Source organism: Chlamydotis macqueenii, chromosome 1 (assembly GCF_036417535.1).
Source record: "Chlamydotis macqueenii isolate bChlMac1 chromosome 1, bChlMac1.mat, whole genome shotgun sequence".
NCBI classification, from domain to species: domain Eukaryota; kingdom Metazoa; phylum Chordata; class Aves; order Otidiformes; family Otididae; genus Chlamydotis; species Chlamydotis macqueenii.
In genome coordinates, this window is record NC_141556.1 from 74,682,672 (window position 1) to 74,696,951 (window position 14,280).

The window sequence follows — 14,280 nt, forward strand, 5'->3', positions numbered from 1 at the left end:
ATGCACGTATAGTGTCTACATCATGGCATGTATTTATAAAAGGATCTGAGATTTCATAAGATTGTTGGTGGGGTTTCTCAAGTTGGGTTATCTTTTCTTTCAGAATAAAAAATTGGTTTTATGACAAAGGTTTTAAAAATTGGAATCAATGGGAATTGCTCAAAAATTAACATCTGTTCAACTAAGGCTTTATGGTATTTTTTCCTGCCTTCCTGCCATTTCTAATGCCCAAAAGTTCCGTATATCTGTGCAGGCATGCACATGTATGTGCATACATATACATGCATACACACATACACATATGCACACTGTTCCACCTTGTGACAACAGGCTTACTCAACAAACAGATGTTTTATCCATGAGATAAATACATGTTTCAACAGCTGTTTCATTTGCTTTGTCTGGAATCCAGTTCTGCGGTTAGAGATTAGAGTTATGTCTCCTGGACTCTAGCTTCAAGTCTGTCAGTGACTAGTTTGTGTCAAGCGAACCACTTAACCTAGCTCATTTACAATAAGCTCTGAGGTTCTTGGATGTGTAAATGCTGAAGATGGTAGCAGTAAGCACTCTCCTTTTGTTACATGCCATTCAAATTTTCAGTGTTGTCCTGCTGACTGAAATCTCACTTTTCTTTCGCTTTGCCTTTCCAAAGTAGGTTTCTCAAGCAAAATGGCATATTAATATTTAGCTTTCCTCACAGAGTTGGCTTAATTTCCTTCCTCTCTTCATTCATGGCTGATCCTTCCTTCACCCACCTGTCTTTCTTTTCTTTTTTTCCAGCATCGCGTATCTCACATCTTGGACGCCAATATTGTTCTAGTCCTTTCTGAGGGCTTGCTAGTTGAATGTGACACTGCCTCAAACTTACTCCTCAAAGAGGATGGCCTGTTCACCACTTTGGTGAAGATGCACAAGTAGACTCTCTCAGTCCACACTGTTCACGAGACTTCTGGCTCTTTGGTAGTTATTTTTACCTCTTTAGTTTCCTTTCACTCTGCTTCCTTTCTACTGCACAACTTCTGAGATGACAGTGCATGAAGTGCTCTATTGTGTGGTTGGGTTTGTTTAATGCTATGACTATTTGTGCTAATTGTATTTAACTAAAGCTTAGACAGGCAGCTAACATTGAATCTATAGCATTAGAGGAATCCACTCCATAAAGTAAACCCTGACCTTCAGCCTCTGAGGTGAAATATCACACTTTTAGAGTTCATCCTGTCTACACCTGACTGTCTGTATTCATACGGGATGGAAATCAAACACAGCGTGGTTTCATCCCTGTTGCCTCTGGGGGTAAACTATTGCATGTAGCACCCACAAATTTAATCTTAGAGGGAGCTAATTGATTTATAAGGCTGAAGGAGACAGCCTAGGAGTGCCCTAAGGTAGATGCAGAGCAGACAGGGTGCAGAGACCAAGAGGCAGAGCAGGACGCTAAGCCACCTGACAGCACAGGCATACCCAGGATGTTTCCTAAAGAGGAAGATGTATTTCAGTGATGCTGTAGGATTTATTCCAACAGCTGTCCTGTCCATAATGGCAATTAGGAGACCGAAAGTGAAATGCATGCTTAAGTATTTTCAGGCTTGGTGCCAGAGGCTGTAAAGTAATTGGAGATCTCTTCAGAGAGTACAAGGGCCTACTCCAAACACCACTGTAAACAAGTACAGCCTTTCACCGACTTGGTAGGCCTTGCATTAGGCCCATTAACAAACCCAGTGAGAATTACCATAATGAAAACTTCTGTATGCTTTTCTTCACGGCAGCATCGGGTTCATACCATCCTAACGGCAGACCTGGTCATCGTCATGAAGCGAGGGAACATTTTAGAATATGATACGCCTGAGAACCTGCTTTCTCAAGAAGACGGCATATTTGCTTCATTTGTCCGGGCTGACATGTGAAGAATTGCATGATGCATTTTAATAGCTTATTTTTAAACAAATGAAATGCAAATATTTTCTATTCAATGTAACATCACTTTTATCCTTTTTTTTTCGGAGCATCTTTCTTCACACTTCCATCTTCCAAAATAATAAAACTATTGCCATACATGTATGCTTCAAAGCAATAAAAATGTAACTTCGTTCAAAAGGTACTAAACTTCATACACACGCACATACAGAGGCAGAAGTTTTTATTTCCTGGGAATTTGGCATTTTCTTTAGACTTTTCAGTTACTTTATTTTCTTTTATAGAGAGCAAAAGAATGCATTACCCTTATAAACTGCATATGCTATGTTGGAATCAGCAATCAAATCGTGCAGTTTGTCAAGGAAATGAGAGATCCCCAGAAGCATTCTGTCCCCAGAGGGGAAATTTTTTTAAAAAACTAAATTCAGACCCATAACACTTGGGACAATCTGCTGCATTCCAAAGGCATAAACTTTGCTCTTCAAGTTGCAGTGGAGGAGTAGTGAATGAGGGAAAGGAATTTCATCAGACATAAGGAAATTCTTCCTGTCCTTCACTTTAGTTCACACATGATAGCTGACACAGTACTATTTTTCAGTGCAATGATGGCTTATCCCTACAGCCAGTTCCTAAACCATATTTGTTCTACAGACTTTCTTCAATCAGAGATGCAAATCATCCTATAATTATGCACACTTTCAGAGGCTTATAGAAGAATTTTGTACAATATCTTAAGACTTCGTATTACAAATAATCTGAATTTATAAACTTGATATTAGCCAATCTTTTAAACATGTCCACTAAAATATTCTACTTAAAATGGCATGTAATTAGCCAGACACTAACTGTTTTGTATGTCTTTAGTCCTTCCCACTATTTTTTATCCTGGGACAACCTTTATTTTTCTTCACACATTTCTGGCATATCTCCAAATCAGATCTAGTCCAAGGTATGATTTTAAAATTATTTCAATATTTTCAAGAATTTTGGTGAATTTAGATACATATTTACATCATATACCTTTGAAAAGGTTGCCTGCGCTTGACTAATGCATATGGCTGGATTCTAAACCATGACAACTGCACAATGGGCATTGAACTCCAGAAGGGGTTTCACAGACACTTTCAAAGACAAAGTGTGAGATATCAGCTTCACTAGTAGTGTTCAATGTGATTCATCTATTGTTATAAGATTTAGGAAGAACACGAAATGGACTTAAGCCTGTTTCTAGTGTAATTAAAAGAACATAAGGCACAGTACTTGGCAAAAAAGAATGCTATGAATTCTGGAGAAGCTGTAGGACTTAAAATTGGGATTACATCTAGTGTAGTAGTGTAAAAATGCTGCGGTGGTTTATCTTTTTTTTTTTTTCCATCTTAACTATTAGAAATAAAAGCTGTGTGACACAAGTAAGCAAAAAACCTCAGTCTTGAATATTTTATGAGGGGAAGTACTTCTGCAATTTCCCTGTCTACTGCTGTGAAAAGTTTTTGCTCTTTTCTGGATTAATTCCCTATGTTGAACTTTGTCATATAAAGAAAAGAAAAAAATAAAACAGATGTTTACACCGGAAGTGTATGTTGTTACACAGATTTCAGAGTCGAAAGTCCAAAATCATTCTTCATTTAATTTCATTGTCTTCAGTGAAAAGCTAGTTGACAGCTAATTGCTGTCAGACTCCGTCAGTATGAAGATGAAATACACATAAATTTGTTTATCTGTGTGTCTCAGATGACGATGCAATCTTGATTTATTTTAAGTGGTGCCAACTAGTCCAGTGATATCCTGATTCCCACTCCATTAAATGGCTACCATGGGCCTGAGATTGTGTCAGGTAACTAGTAGTACTTAAGAGAGGCCAATAATCAATACCTCTTTCCTCTTACATTTGTCCCAGAGCCATTACAGGAGCAAGAAGCACCTTCTTTGCTCAGCCATCCCTCCAGAGCTATAGGGGATGAGAAAAACCTGAGAAAAATACTTCATTCATTTTGATGGAGGCATGCAGAAATATGGGCCCCAGTATTACGCCAAAATTGCTTGACCAAAGTGTTTGATGATTGTTGTAGTGTATCCCACAGCTGCCCTATTAGGTTTAAAAGCACAATTCAATTCCTGAAGCAATTAATCCTATTCAACATACAGAAATCCCAAGAGAGACAGCAAACATAAACCAACTGCTATAGACATACCGGATCTCCTTGTGTTCCAGCCACTGCACATATGATGTTATATACTCACCAAGGACTTAGGCTGAACTTTGCTTTTTTGTGTTTTCCTCTAATGTGTTCCCAACAGTTTTTTTTTTGTTACTAAGAAGGGTGAGAGAAGGACAAATTTATCTTACTTTCATGTAAAGGTTTTAAATGTGTCCTCTTTAGGAGCAGTTTCCTTAGGCTGTGGTACATACATGGTAAAGGAAAAATTAGCCTGGAGATTTTGCTTCTTTGACTCTTCTGACACTGCCTCTTCTGCTGGTCAGCCCTTATTCTCTTGCTACAGCCTCCTTGCTTTTTTTTTCTTTAATATCTCCTTGTATCATACCCTCTTTGAGGCTCCTGCTTGTATCCCTGAACACTCCTCATCTGCCTGTGGCCTCCCACTCCATCCTGATTTACCTTCATACCCTCTGCTCCATTTCCTCTCTGACACAGCTCTGTGCTCACTCTCCTTTCCCCTGGCTTTCTCTAGCTTTCTATCATAACGCCTCTCCTCTTCAGGGGGACACTTACTCTAGTGTCATCATGTTTTGGGGTTGTTTTTCTTTTCAAATATTAAACTAAGTAAGTTTTCATTATTGCGATGTTATGCTCTACAACTATTAAGTTCTTTCTTTTACAAAGGAGCTTTGAATGCAAACACTGGCTATGTGTACATTTCTTTTAACTACAGACAGAGGCAAGTCATCTCTATGAGAGATCCTAAATTATGTTTCTCATCTTATCTGCATTTCTTTTTCTGTTATGTGTTTCTGTGACAGAAGAAGCAAAATAGAGGAAGCAAGATCTCTTGTTGTCATTAATGGAGGTCAAATATAATCTCTCATCCTAAGATCATATCACAGAGTAACTGGGAACTCTGAACCACAGAATTATAGAATGGTTTGGGTTGGAAGGGACCTTAAAGATCATCTAGGTCCAACTCACCTGCCATGGGCAGGGACACCTTCCACTGGACCAGGTCACTCAAAGCCCCATCCAACCTGTCCTTGAACCCTTCCAAGGATGGGATCCGTAGCTTCTCTGGGCAACCTGTTCCAGTGCCTCACCACCCCCACAGCAAATAATTTCTTCCTTACGTTTAATCTAAATCTACCCTCTTCCAGTTTAAAACTGTTACCCTTCTCCCCATCAACATATTCCCTGATAAAGTATCCCTCCACATCTTTCCTATAGGCCCCATTTAAGTACTGTGCAACTGCTTGGGGAGCCACAACAGTGTTTCTCAACCTTTGACTTGCAACCACTGGATTATCTTTCCGACACCTTGAGCCGGGTCTAATTGCTGGCACAGATGAGACTGCTCCCTTCCAGTATGGGGCCTGTCATCAAAATCATAACAGCTAGCTGCTCATTACTGCTTCTTCTAAACTAGAAATATCCCATAAAACTTTTGTGTTTATTACTGAGCCAAAACTTACTTGTGCTGAGAAACACGCTGCAGGTCCACAAGCCTCTGCCGTAAAGCAACGTTGTTGGTAGGTAGCAAAGAGAAGCTTTTCCCTTCTCAAGGTCCAGTGCTTAAAATAAGATCTCTCCATCTATTCACTTTGCTGGGGATCTACATCAGCACAGTGGATGCTGGGATTCATCTAAGGTGAATTATTTTGATGATATTTTCCAGGGAATTGCAGCTTGAAAGACAATGAGAGTCTCCTGAAGAATAGCTTTGCCTGAACGACTGTGTTCTGCTAATTGTTATTTATGCCTCAGGGATTTCGGAAGCATGACAATTATTTGGACTTGACATTTCAAACAATACAGTTACCAAATAGGAAAGTTGTTCAGTCTTTGTTTTGTTTTTAAAGGAAATAAGTCAGTGGCTGTGAGGACTCCTAATTCTGAGCCAAGCTTGTTGCTGGTTTTTTTTTTTTCTAAATTCAAACTTGGTTTAGATTAATATTATAAAATATTACAAAGAGTCCCTTATAACCAACTGTTCATGCTCCCTCTGCTTTGTTATGAAGACTTGTTAAAACTACCTGGATAAGTTTTCTATTTGATATACAGTAAGTTGTCTGTATGCATGTATGCTTATACACAAAAACACACACGGGATCTTTTCTTCTGAAGCATACAGTACAAGCAACTCAAGGTTCACTTCCTTTCTGTTCAGAAGAAAGGTTTCTGAGAACAAAAGTATGCTTTTTTCCAACACCAGGCAAAGATCCATGTCACATCCGTCAACGGGATGATTTGTGCACTGGGGGTGCCTGTCTCTCACCCGCAGCTGCAGGAGGTGTCAAGGCAATGAGCTTGAACTAGATGTCTGCTGTTTCAATTGCTACTTTTATAACCTTTGAGAGGTAGAGGTAGACAATCAGTGAGATTTTTTAGCCACGTATAAATTGAAGAGGATGCACTGATCCACTGGCATTTCCTGCAAGGCAGGAAACTTCCCTATAGAAGTTTGGGATAGCTCTGACAAGCCAGGGGCATAAGCAAGGCAAACTGTGAAGAGAGAGATCACTGGTTTGTTAGGCAAACTGGTATGCAAAAGAGGCATCTCAAGTGATTGTAAGTTCCAGTTTCATTGCAGACCTGAAAAAGCTCTTTATTTGCAAGAGCGTGCCTACTTTTCCCAACTGTACTGTTCAGCTGAAAGAATGTTTTATCAGAAGTTTCTCAAGCACTTGGATGAACTTCTTTTAGGTTAGCATAAACTAGCAAAACACCTCTGCTATAAATTAATGTATCTCCACTTAATACAATTAGTACCAACATGAATATGGCCCAAAGGATTTGGCATCTCATTATATGTAAAAACTCTGTCAGTAAAAAGTAATTGTATTAATTTTCTTAAAATACAGATGACATCAGTTTTGAATGTGGTCAAGTAGGTCTCTTCAAACTTCTTATACAATAAATTGCTTGATTTAATGAATTGTGTTCATTTTGCTTCATAAAGCAGTGGGCTCTCGTGCTTTGTGGTGAAAACATGGCAATTCACGTATTATTCTGTGAATGTGTCATGAGAAGCTGAAGGAAACATTACATATATGTTTTACACAAGCTATCTAGGTGTTTTATCACAACTGGTGATATAATGCATTTGAGGCAAACAGCTACCTTTATAAAAAAGCTGTGGACAAGGGCCATGTTTTCATCATCATGTTTCCATTAGCTAGTGGCAAAAGTTGGCGTATGTTTCCCTTGCAAGCACTATGGCCCAGCATCCCCACTGTGATATTCCCAATACAAATCAGTTCTAAAATACCTAGTGAAACCACAGTGCTACTTGTTAAAATCTCTCTGGAGCAATGATTGTCCCATAAAACGTGTTTAAAAGCAAAAATTACTTCAGCACACTTACTATTTTATACCTTCAAGGAGTATCTTTTAAAAGCCTAATTTAAAATCAAAATATGTTACATAAATTCTCTGATATGAATTCAATGATGGCATGTGAAGAGCTCTTTAGTTTCTTTAGAAATAAATCCTTTCAAAGGCAAAGCTAAGAGAGCACTAAAAAAAAAGACTGAAAACAAAACTGTAAATCAAATTCTTCATTGCCATGCAAACATCCCAATCATTTCCACACTGTTTTTTTACTGCTCTGGTTTTTCTCCACCAGAATTGACCTCTGTGTGGAATTGTGAAGGAAGATTATCAGGTTTTCAAATTATAACAAAAAAAATTGTTGTGAGGCAGAAATTCTCCAACTCTTGCAAATTAGCAATGTGCTGATGCTGTTTTGGCAAGACAGCTTAGAGTCTTGGCTTGTACGAAGCCATGGGATTCAGAGAAGCTTCCAAATGTAACCTGTCAAAAGAAAAGAGATTTTTAGAAAAGTCTTAATCTATTTACAATACAGTTATTATTAATTATTCACTAATGATAGCATCTGTCTGCTCCTAGACACTACACATGCAAACATAACAGACATTCCTGGCAGGAGCTGTTTATTTCTCTAACATAATAAGCCACATTCTGCAGAGACTATAAACAAACAGTAATTTTAAAAACATATATTTTTTTTTAAATTACATTCTACTTGGTGTAATTGACATTCACCATATGCCAGATGCTTTGTTTCGTTTTCACTGAACACAGAGATTTTCACCCTGTGAGTTACTATACAATAATGCAGCATTCAGCTCACACATTACCGTGTTGCACGTCTCATTGCCCAGTGCATTCATTCCCATGTATGTATATTTGTCCATTTTATATATAAATACATTACTTACATGGACATACATAATTTGGATAGAAGTTTTAAATAAGTAATGAAGCTAGAATTGCCCGTAAGAGTGTCTCATAGCTATTCCCATGACATTTCTTAACTCTCCCTTTAATTTACTTCAGGTTTTTCTGGCTGTACCAGCTTACATCCATAAATGTCACTTAAAGGTCCAGTAAAATATTTAACCACGTAACTAAGGAACTAATGCAGCTTCGTGTAAATGACATGGTCCAGAACAACCACCTTTTAGTATCACAGTTACAGATGCCCCAAAGCAGCACATTCTTTGAAAAACAGAAAGTTAGAGATTCATATTTAATGGTTATATGTGTTTTTATCATACTGGCTAGGTTAGGCTTTTACTCTTTCAGCAACACCAGCTATGACCATTAGGCCTCTTCACTCAAGGCAGGAACATGAGGTTCTAAGAGGTTCTGAGCACTGCACATTTCCACAGCTGAATCACACGAGTTTGGGGCCATCTACTTCTCCAGGTCTCACCACAGCATCTGAGATTAGAGGACTCAGAGTTTCCAGTTGTTCTGTAATATGATCTTGAGATAAGAGATGGCATCTATCCTCCATCAATGGCACAATCTTAATTTAACCCTCACTCTGCAGCTAGCAGAGATATCAGTCACTTGTAGGCAAGGGTCCTGGAAGCACAAAGATGGAGATATAAAAAATTCAGTTTCACAAATCAGAAGAAAAATCTCCTTCAGCTGGTGGTACAGCCCTCTGAGGCAGCTCTGGGCTTCTCAGAAGAGGAGATAAAATTCTATCATACTACTCTGAGGCTGACGCCAGGCAGAAGTCTTCTAGCCCCTGCTACACAAAATGGAATAAGCACAATTTGGACAAGGAGATGCAATGAAAAGCCCTCAATACCTGGCTTTGTTGCTCCAGACACCACCACAAGAAAAGGAGAAGAGAAACGGCAGCTATCATTTGTCCCAGCAGTAGGAGTACATACTCTCTGTTAATTTCTGGGTTTTTGCTATTTCCAGCACTTTGCCACCAGAGGCAGCTTTACCTGTTCCTAGAGCCAACTCTTAGGCTCTGTCCACACTGCTGAAGAAAATGGCAAAGCCCACCTCTGAGAGAATCCATGTGTCTAAAACCACAGCTATCCCAAAATAAGGTTGCCTTGTCCGTCCTGCGCATTTAGAACAGTCTCTGGACCATGCCTGGGGCATTGCACATCCAAGCCAAGTGTGGTTACTGGGTGGGAGGCTGGGACTCAACACAAGCCAAAACCCTGCCATGGAAGAACTGGAGAAACATTGCAGTGGAAGATGTTTTTAAAAATTCAGGTATTAGACACTTTGAGATATAATTTAGTGGCAAAATCCCTGCCCCACAGGACCTAAAATCCAAATGTTGTATGGAAATTTGAGATGAGACTAAGCAGAAGGACAAGGGCAATGACACTGAGGAAAGTACAGAGCCGTGCCTGGTCGCTGAGAAGCAGTTTAGTAGAACTTGCTCTGAGACTCTCTGGAGCCTGTGAACAGCTCAGACGTTCAGAGAGCTCTGCTGTTTTGAGTGTAGTCTACTATGGGTAGACCCATGGGGAAAAAAATGGAGGAATGCAAGAAGAAAATGCTAAGGAGTCCAAACCCTCATTTAACTCTTCCCCAATGCCCTGGTGATGTGAATTACAGCACTGAAGGTCCCCACCAGCTCTTCTATCCCAGCTGCAGAGAGTCACCTTGGCACTGTGCAGCAGGTTAGGAGCTTGCAGGAAGTCCTTCTACACCGTGGTTTCACCCATCAGGGAACTTAAACCACTTGATGCCTCTATGAGGTCTGATCATAAGAGTTCGGCAAAGAGTGGGAAGAGAGGCATCCACATCTCCACCAGCTGGAGGAGGCAAAGAGTTCACATCTCTACTCAGTCTATTCAGAGGCTGGTCTGGCCCATAAACTTATAAATGAGAATCATCATAGAGAGATGAATCAGCATCCGTTTTTTTCCACAGAAAAAAATAGTCATCAGGGAAACAGCCAGTGAGCCAGATGGGAGAAGCACCTAAGGGAAAGAACACTTCAGTGAATTAGCAACACAGCTAGAGACCTATTGAAACCATGTTCAACCTACCTAGAAACTGATTTACAGCCTTTCCATAAATTATAGCATGAGGAAGAAAAGAAACAATCTCAAACTGGTCTCTTCCCGGAGCCTTAGAAGAAACTCTTGCTCCAGGAAGGGGCACGTAATGTGACAGATGTACTTCAGAGCATCAGGTATCAGAAAAAGGCTGTAACACTTTGACTGTTGTCATCTTAGAGGGCCAAGCACCTCTCCTATGGGGACAGGCTGAGAGAGTTGGGACTGTTCAGTCTGGAGAAGAGAAGGCTCCAGGGAGACCTTATAGAGTCCTTCCAGTACCTAAAGGGGGCTTAGAAGAAAGATGGGAACAAACTTTTTTAGCAGGGCTTATTGTGATAGGACGAGGGGTAATGGTTTTAAAATAGAAGGAGGTAGATTCAGATTTGACATCAGGAACTTTTTTTTTTACAATGAGGGTGGTGGAACACCGGCACAAGTTGCCCAGAGAGGTGGTGGATGCCCCATCCCTGGAAACATTCAAGGCCAGGTTGGATGAGGCTCTGAGCAACCTGATCTGGTTGAAGGTGTCCCTGCTCCTTGCTGGACATTTGGACCAGATGGCCTTTAAAGGTCCCTTCCAACCTTAAGTATTTTATGATTCTATGATTCTACGATCTCACCCCGTAGCAGGGGTTGACTTGGGTAAGTCCTAGATATGACTGCACAGTATTTCTGTACTTGGAGCTAAAGACTTAAACTGAAGTATGCGGGAGCTACTATCTGCTGTGAGCTGAAAACCGAGAGGATTACTTAGCTTTGCTGGTCAGGGATACTGTGACGTAAAAGGTGGACTGGGTAAAAGCAGTGCCAGTGTCCCTGGTGCAGAGATGTTGTGACAGGCTGAGTCTCTGTAGCACCGAGGCTCAGCAAAGTGCAGCCTTTGGTTTTCAGCCTGCACTATAAACGAGAGATCTGGGAAGAAACAAAGACACAGCTAAAATTAAAGACAAAGATAGGGAGATTGGTAAGTAGTGTGGAGCTGCAAGAAATCATGCTGAGTTTTGCACAAGGATTTAATATGAATGTGGTCATCTCTAGAGGGAAATGAGGCTAGGGCTTATGGCAGAGAGTGAATATAAGGTACATACACAAGGCATTTCTTTCAACTATCTCTTTCTTGGCTGACGCATGTCCCTTGAGCAGGGGTGGAGGTAGGGAAGCAGAGGCTAAAAGATATTGGATTTCATAAATCAAATGACTGTAGGAACCACATAATTTGGGTGTGATAATCTTTCCTTTCCTCTCCTCTCTCCCCTCCTTCCTCCACATTGCTGACTGTACAGGAGGCCAGGGGCTGCAGCCCCAGCCCAAAATGTTTCCCCAACTGCTCTCTCATGCTACAGGACTGAATGCGTTGCTCCAGGACCATGCCTTCCCTCACCAACGCATGGTGGTGGCCCATGTGCTGACACTCTGCTGTACCAGGTGAGCCCTCAAAGGACAGCAGTGCTTCCTAGCAGAGGCCACGGGAGCCAGTGGGAGAGCATGTGTGGCATTCCAAGCAGCAGCAGAGGCCCAGCTCTGGGCAGGTTTGGCTGGAGTACCCCTGCCCACCAAGCCCATGCAGCCAGCTGCGAGCAGAGATAGTCCTGAAGTCAGCCTACTGCTGTGCAAACTACAGCAAGTTCAGACCTGCTTGAAGAGCTTTAGGGGATACAGCTGCTGCCAGTCAAGACAGTTCGCCCAAGATGGTGTGGGTCTCTCTTTCTTTCTCATGCCACGCTGGGAGCAGACACAAAGGCAGGGGATACCTTTGCCATGGCCAGCAGTGCCCGTCAGCTCACTGAACTGCAGAAGCTAAACCACAACATATCGCCCCATGTGCTACCTGGTGGCTACATGCAGGGGGATAGAAAATACTAAACCCCCAGTAACAAATGCACCAGACCCTGTTTGTCAGCACTGGAAGTACCATAACAGAGATTTACAGAACTGCCAAGATACTTCTAGCTTTGTAGAGGGTCAACAGCCTACACCGCATAGCCTGACATGCACAGAGAAGTCAGAGTACCAGATTTCATTGAACAAGGCAGATATATCCTTTCCAAACCAGATAGTTTTACTGGGAAATAATTCCTTTGCCAGTAAATCCACAGAACATTGACAAACATCACTATGCAACTTAGTAGTATCAGATGAGGGGCACTACTTACATGTATTTTGATGATAAATACTATTTTTGTCCTGCTGCTCTTGCATGAGACAGAAAAAAAAAAGTCAGTTCAGGGTAACAGATGCCCTTAGTTTGCAGTTTCTGCTCTTTCATGTTTGATGGATCTACTGCCAGTTCAGCTGGGGAAGAGTTCATCCATCCTATCCGAATATGGCTTATCAGCTTTTTGTCTTTGTGGAAGCCTCGTGCTGAGTGCATGACATCTCTGGACGCCTGCAAAGTCATCCTATCTCTAAGCTAAGATTAGAATTTCAAACAAAACTTATTACGAAGCAGGATTTTCTGAAAGGGCTGGACTACAGCTATAATGTGGAAATTTCAGATTCATGTCTAAGCACATTATTTAATCCTTTTTTAGATAGGCATAATTGTAAAGTGATATTTACCATAATATCAGTAACTCTTGTGGGCGGAGGCGAAACGAAACAGCAAGAAGGGAGACGGATGATGGGCTGTAATAAAACTAGACCCAAACCTGCCATCAATTCTGATCATTCTTTGCCTGAAAAGGCTATGTTCACAGCACTCAGACACTATGTTCCTTACAGAATCGGTTAGGAGACATTTTGGGAGATTTTCCCAGTTATTACTTAAATCTCAGACTTAAATGTGCATGTGGCAACCAAGCAAGTATTTAAAAGGGCAAAGGGGAACATTTTTAGTAGCTGTCACTCTCTAGAGCATATTCATACACTGTAACTTGGGGAAGTGGATGCTCTGCTTAAAATCATGTCTCATAATGTTTCACCAGGAAGAGGGAATGGTTCTGGTGCTCCTGAGCTTCATGTTCCAGCAGTCACAGCCCAGCAGGATTCCTCAAGGCTAATCTCAAGTGTAAGAGAGGAGGGAGGCATCCCCTCCTGTGAGGGGGAAGCTCTTTCAGTATTGAACAGGTGGAGATGGAAAGATGAGATTTTATGAACACTTTTCTTCCAATGTATGGTGACGGGGAAAATGATCAGTCACTTTTATTTAGTCACACTGGGGTTGTGCCAAGATTTTTTGTGTGTGTTCAGTGGAACCCCTTCCTACCTAAGCTACACAAAATCTGGTTCTGCATGGTGCCCAGTGAAGGTGGAGGAAGCCCCCAGCAAGGTAGCAGGGAACAAGTGGGGCTGAGAGTTTGTAGGGGTCTCTGACAGTATCAGCACTGGCGGCAGTTTCTATTCCACCTGACCAGCTTCAGGAAGGTCCCTCTTTATTCCCACCTGCCCTCGAAGAAGATTTGGATCCATTTTGCCAAACTAGCTGCTAGCCCCCAGGTTAATTTGGTGTCACACAGTCCCAGTCACTGCCAGCAGAGACGGGATGAGGAGCAGCCTGGCAGTGGCTAAGGGGTCTTGGCAGAGAGAGAAGGGGCTGAGGCTGAACACAGCCATGGTGGTGGGTTACACTGTAAGGTGGTAAGAGAATAAAAGTGACGTCTGCTGATGTTTCTGTGTCCCTGTTTATAAATCTGCAGATTTCAAGAATAACCTCAGAGGAAAACTGTGCAATTGGGCATATGAGACAAGTTAATTTGTGTCAGAAGCAAAAGAATATAACTCAAGAATCTTATGAAAAAGGAGGGGGGGTTCCACACAGTTCCCAGATGTTTCTTTATTTTTCTGAGAGGCAGCTAGCAGACATACTGGGGGACATCAATCTTGTTTCTAGCCCTAGCATGGAACAAATA

At 41.3% G+C, this 14,280-nt stretch overlaps 1 protein-coding gene across 4 annotated transcripts in view; it reads left to right on the top strand.

The window, feature by feature from the left end:
* The window catches only part of ABCC9 (ATP binding cassette subfamily C member 9), a 73,543-nt gene extending 70,062 nt beyond the window's left edge, over positions 1-3,481 (top strand). For all 4 annotated transcript variants that reach the window (XM_086756786.1, XM_086756793.1, XM_086756802.1 and 1 more), the window contains one exon: positions 1,767-3,481. In XM_086756786.1, coding sequence (XP_086612912.1) covers positions 1,767-1,904 — 138 coding nt within the window. In that variant the 3' untranslated portion in view covers positions 1,905-3,481. The remainder of the gene's footprint in view (positions 1-1,766) is intronic.
* The last annotated feature ends 10,799 nt before the right edge of the window (positions 3,482-14,280 follow it).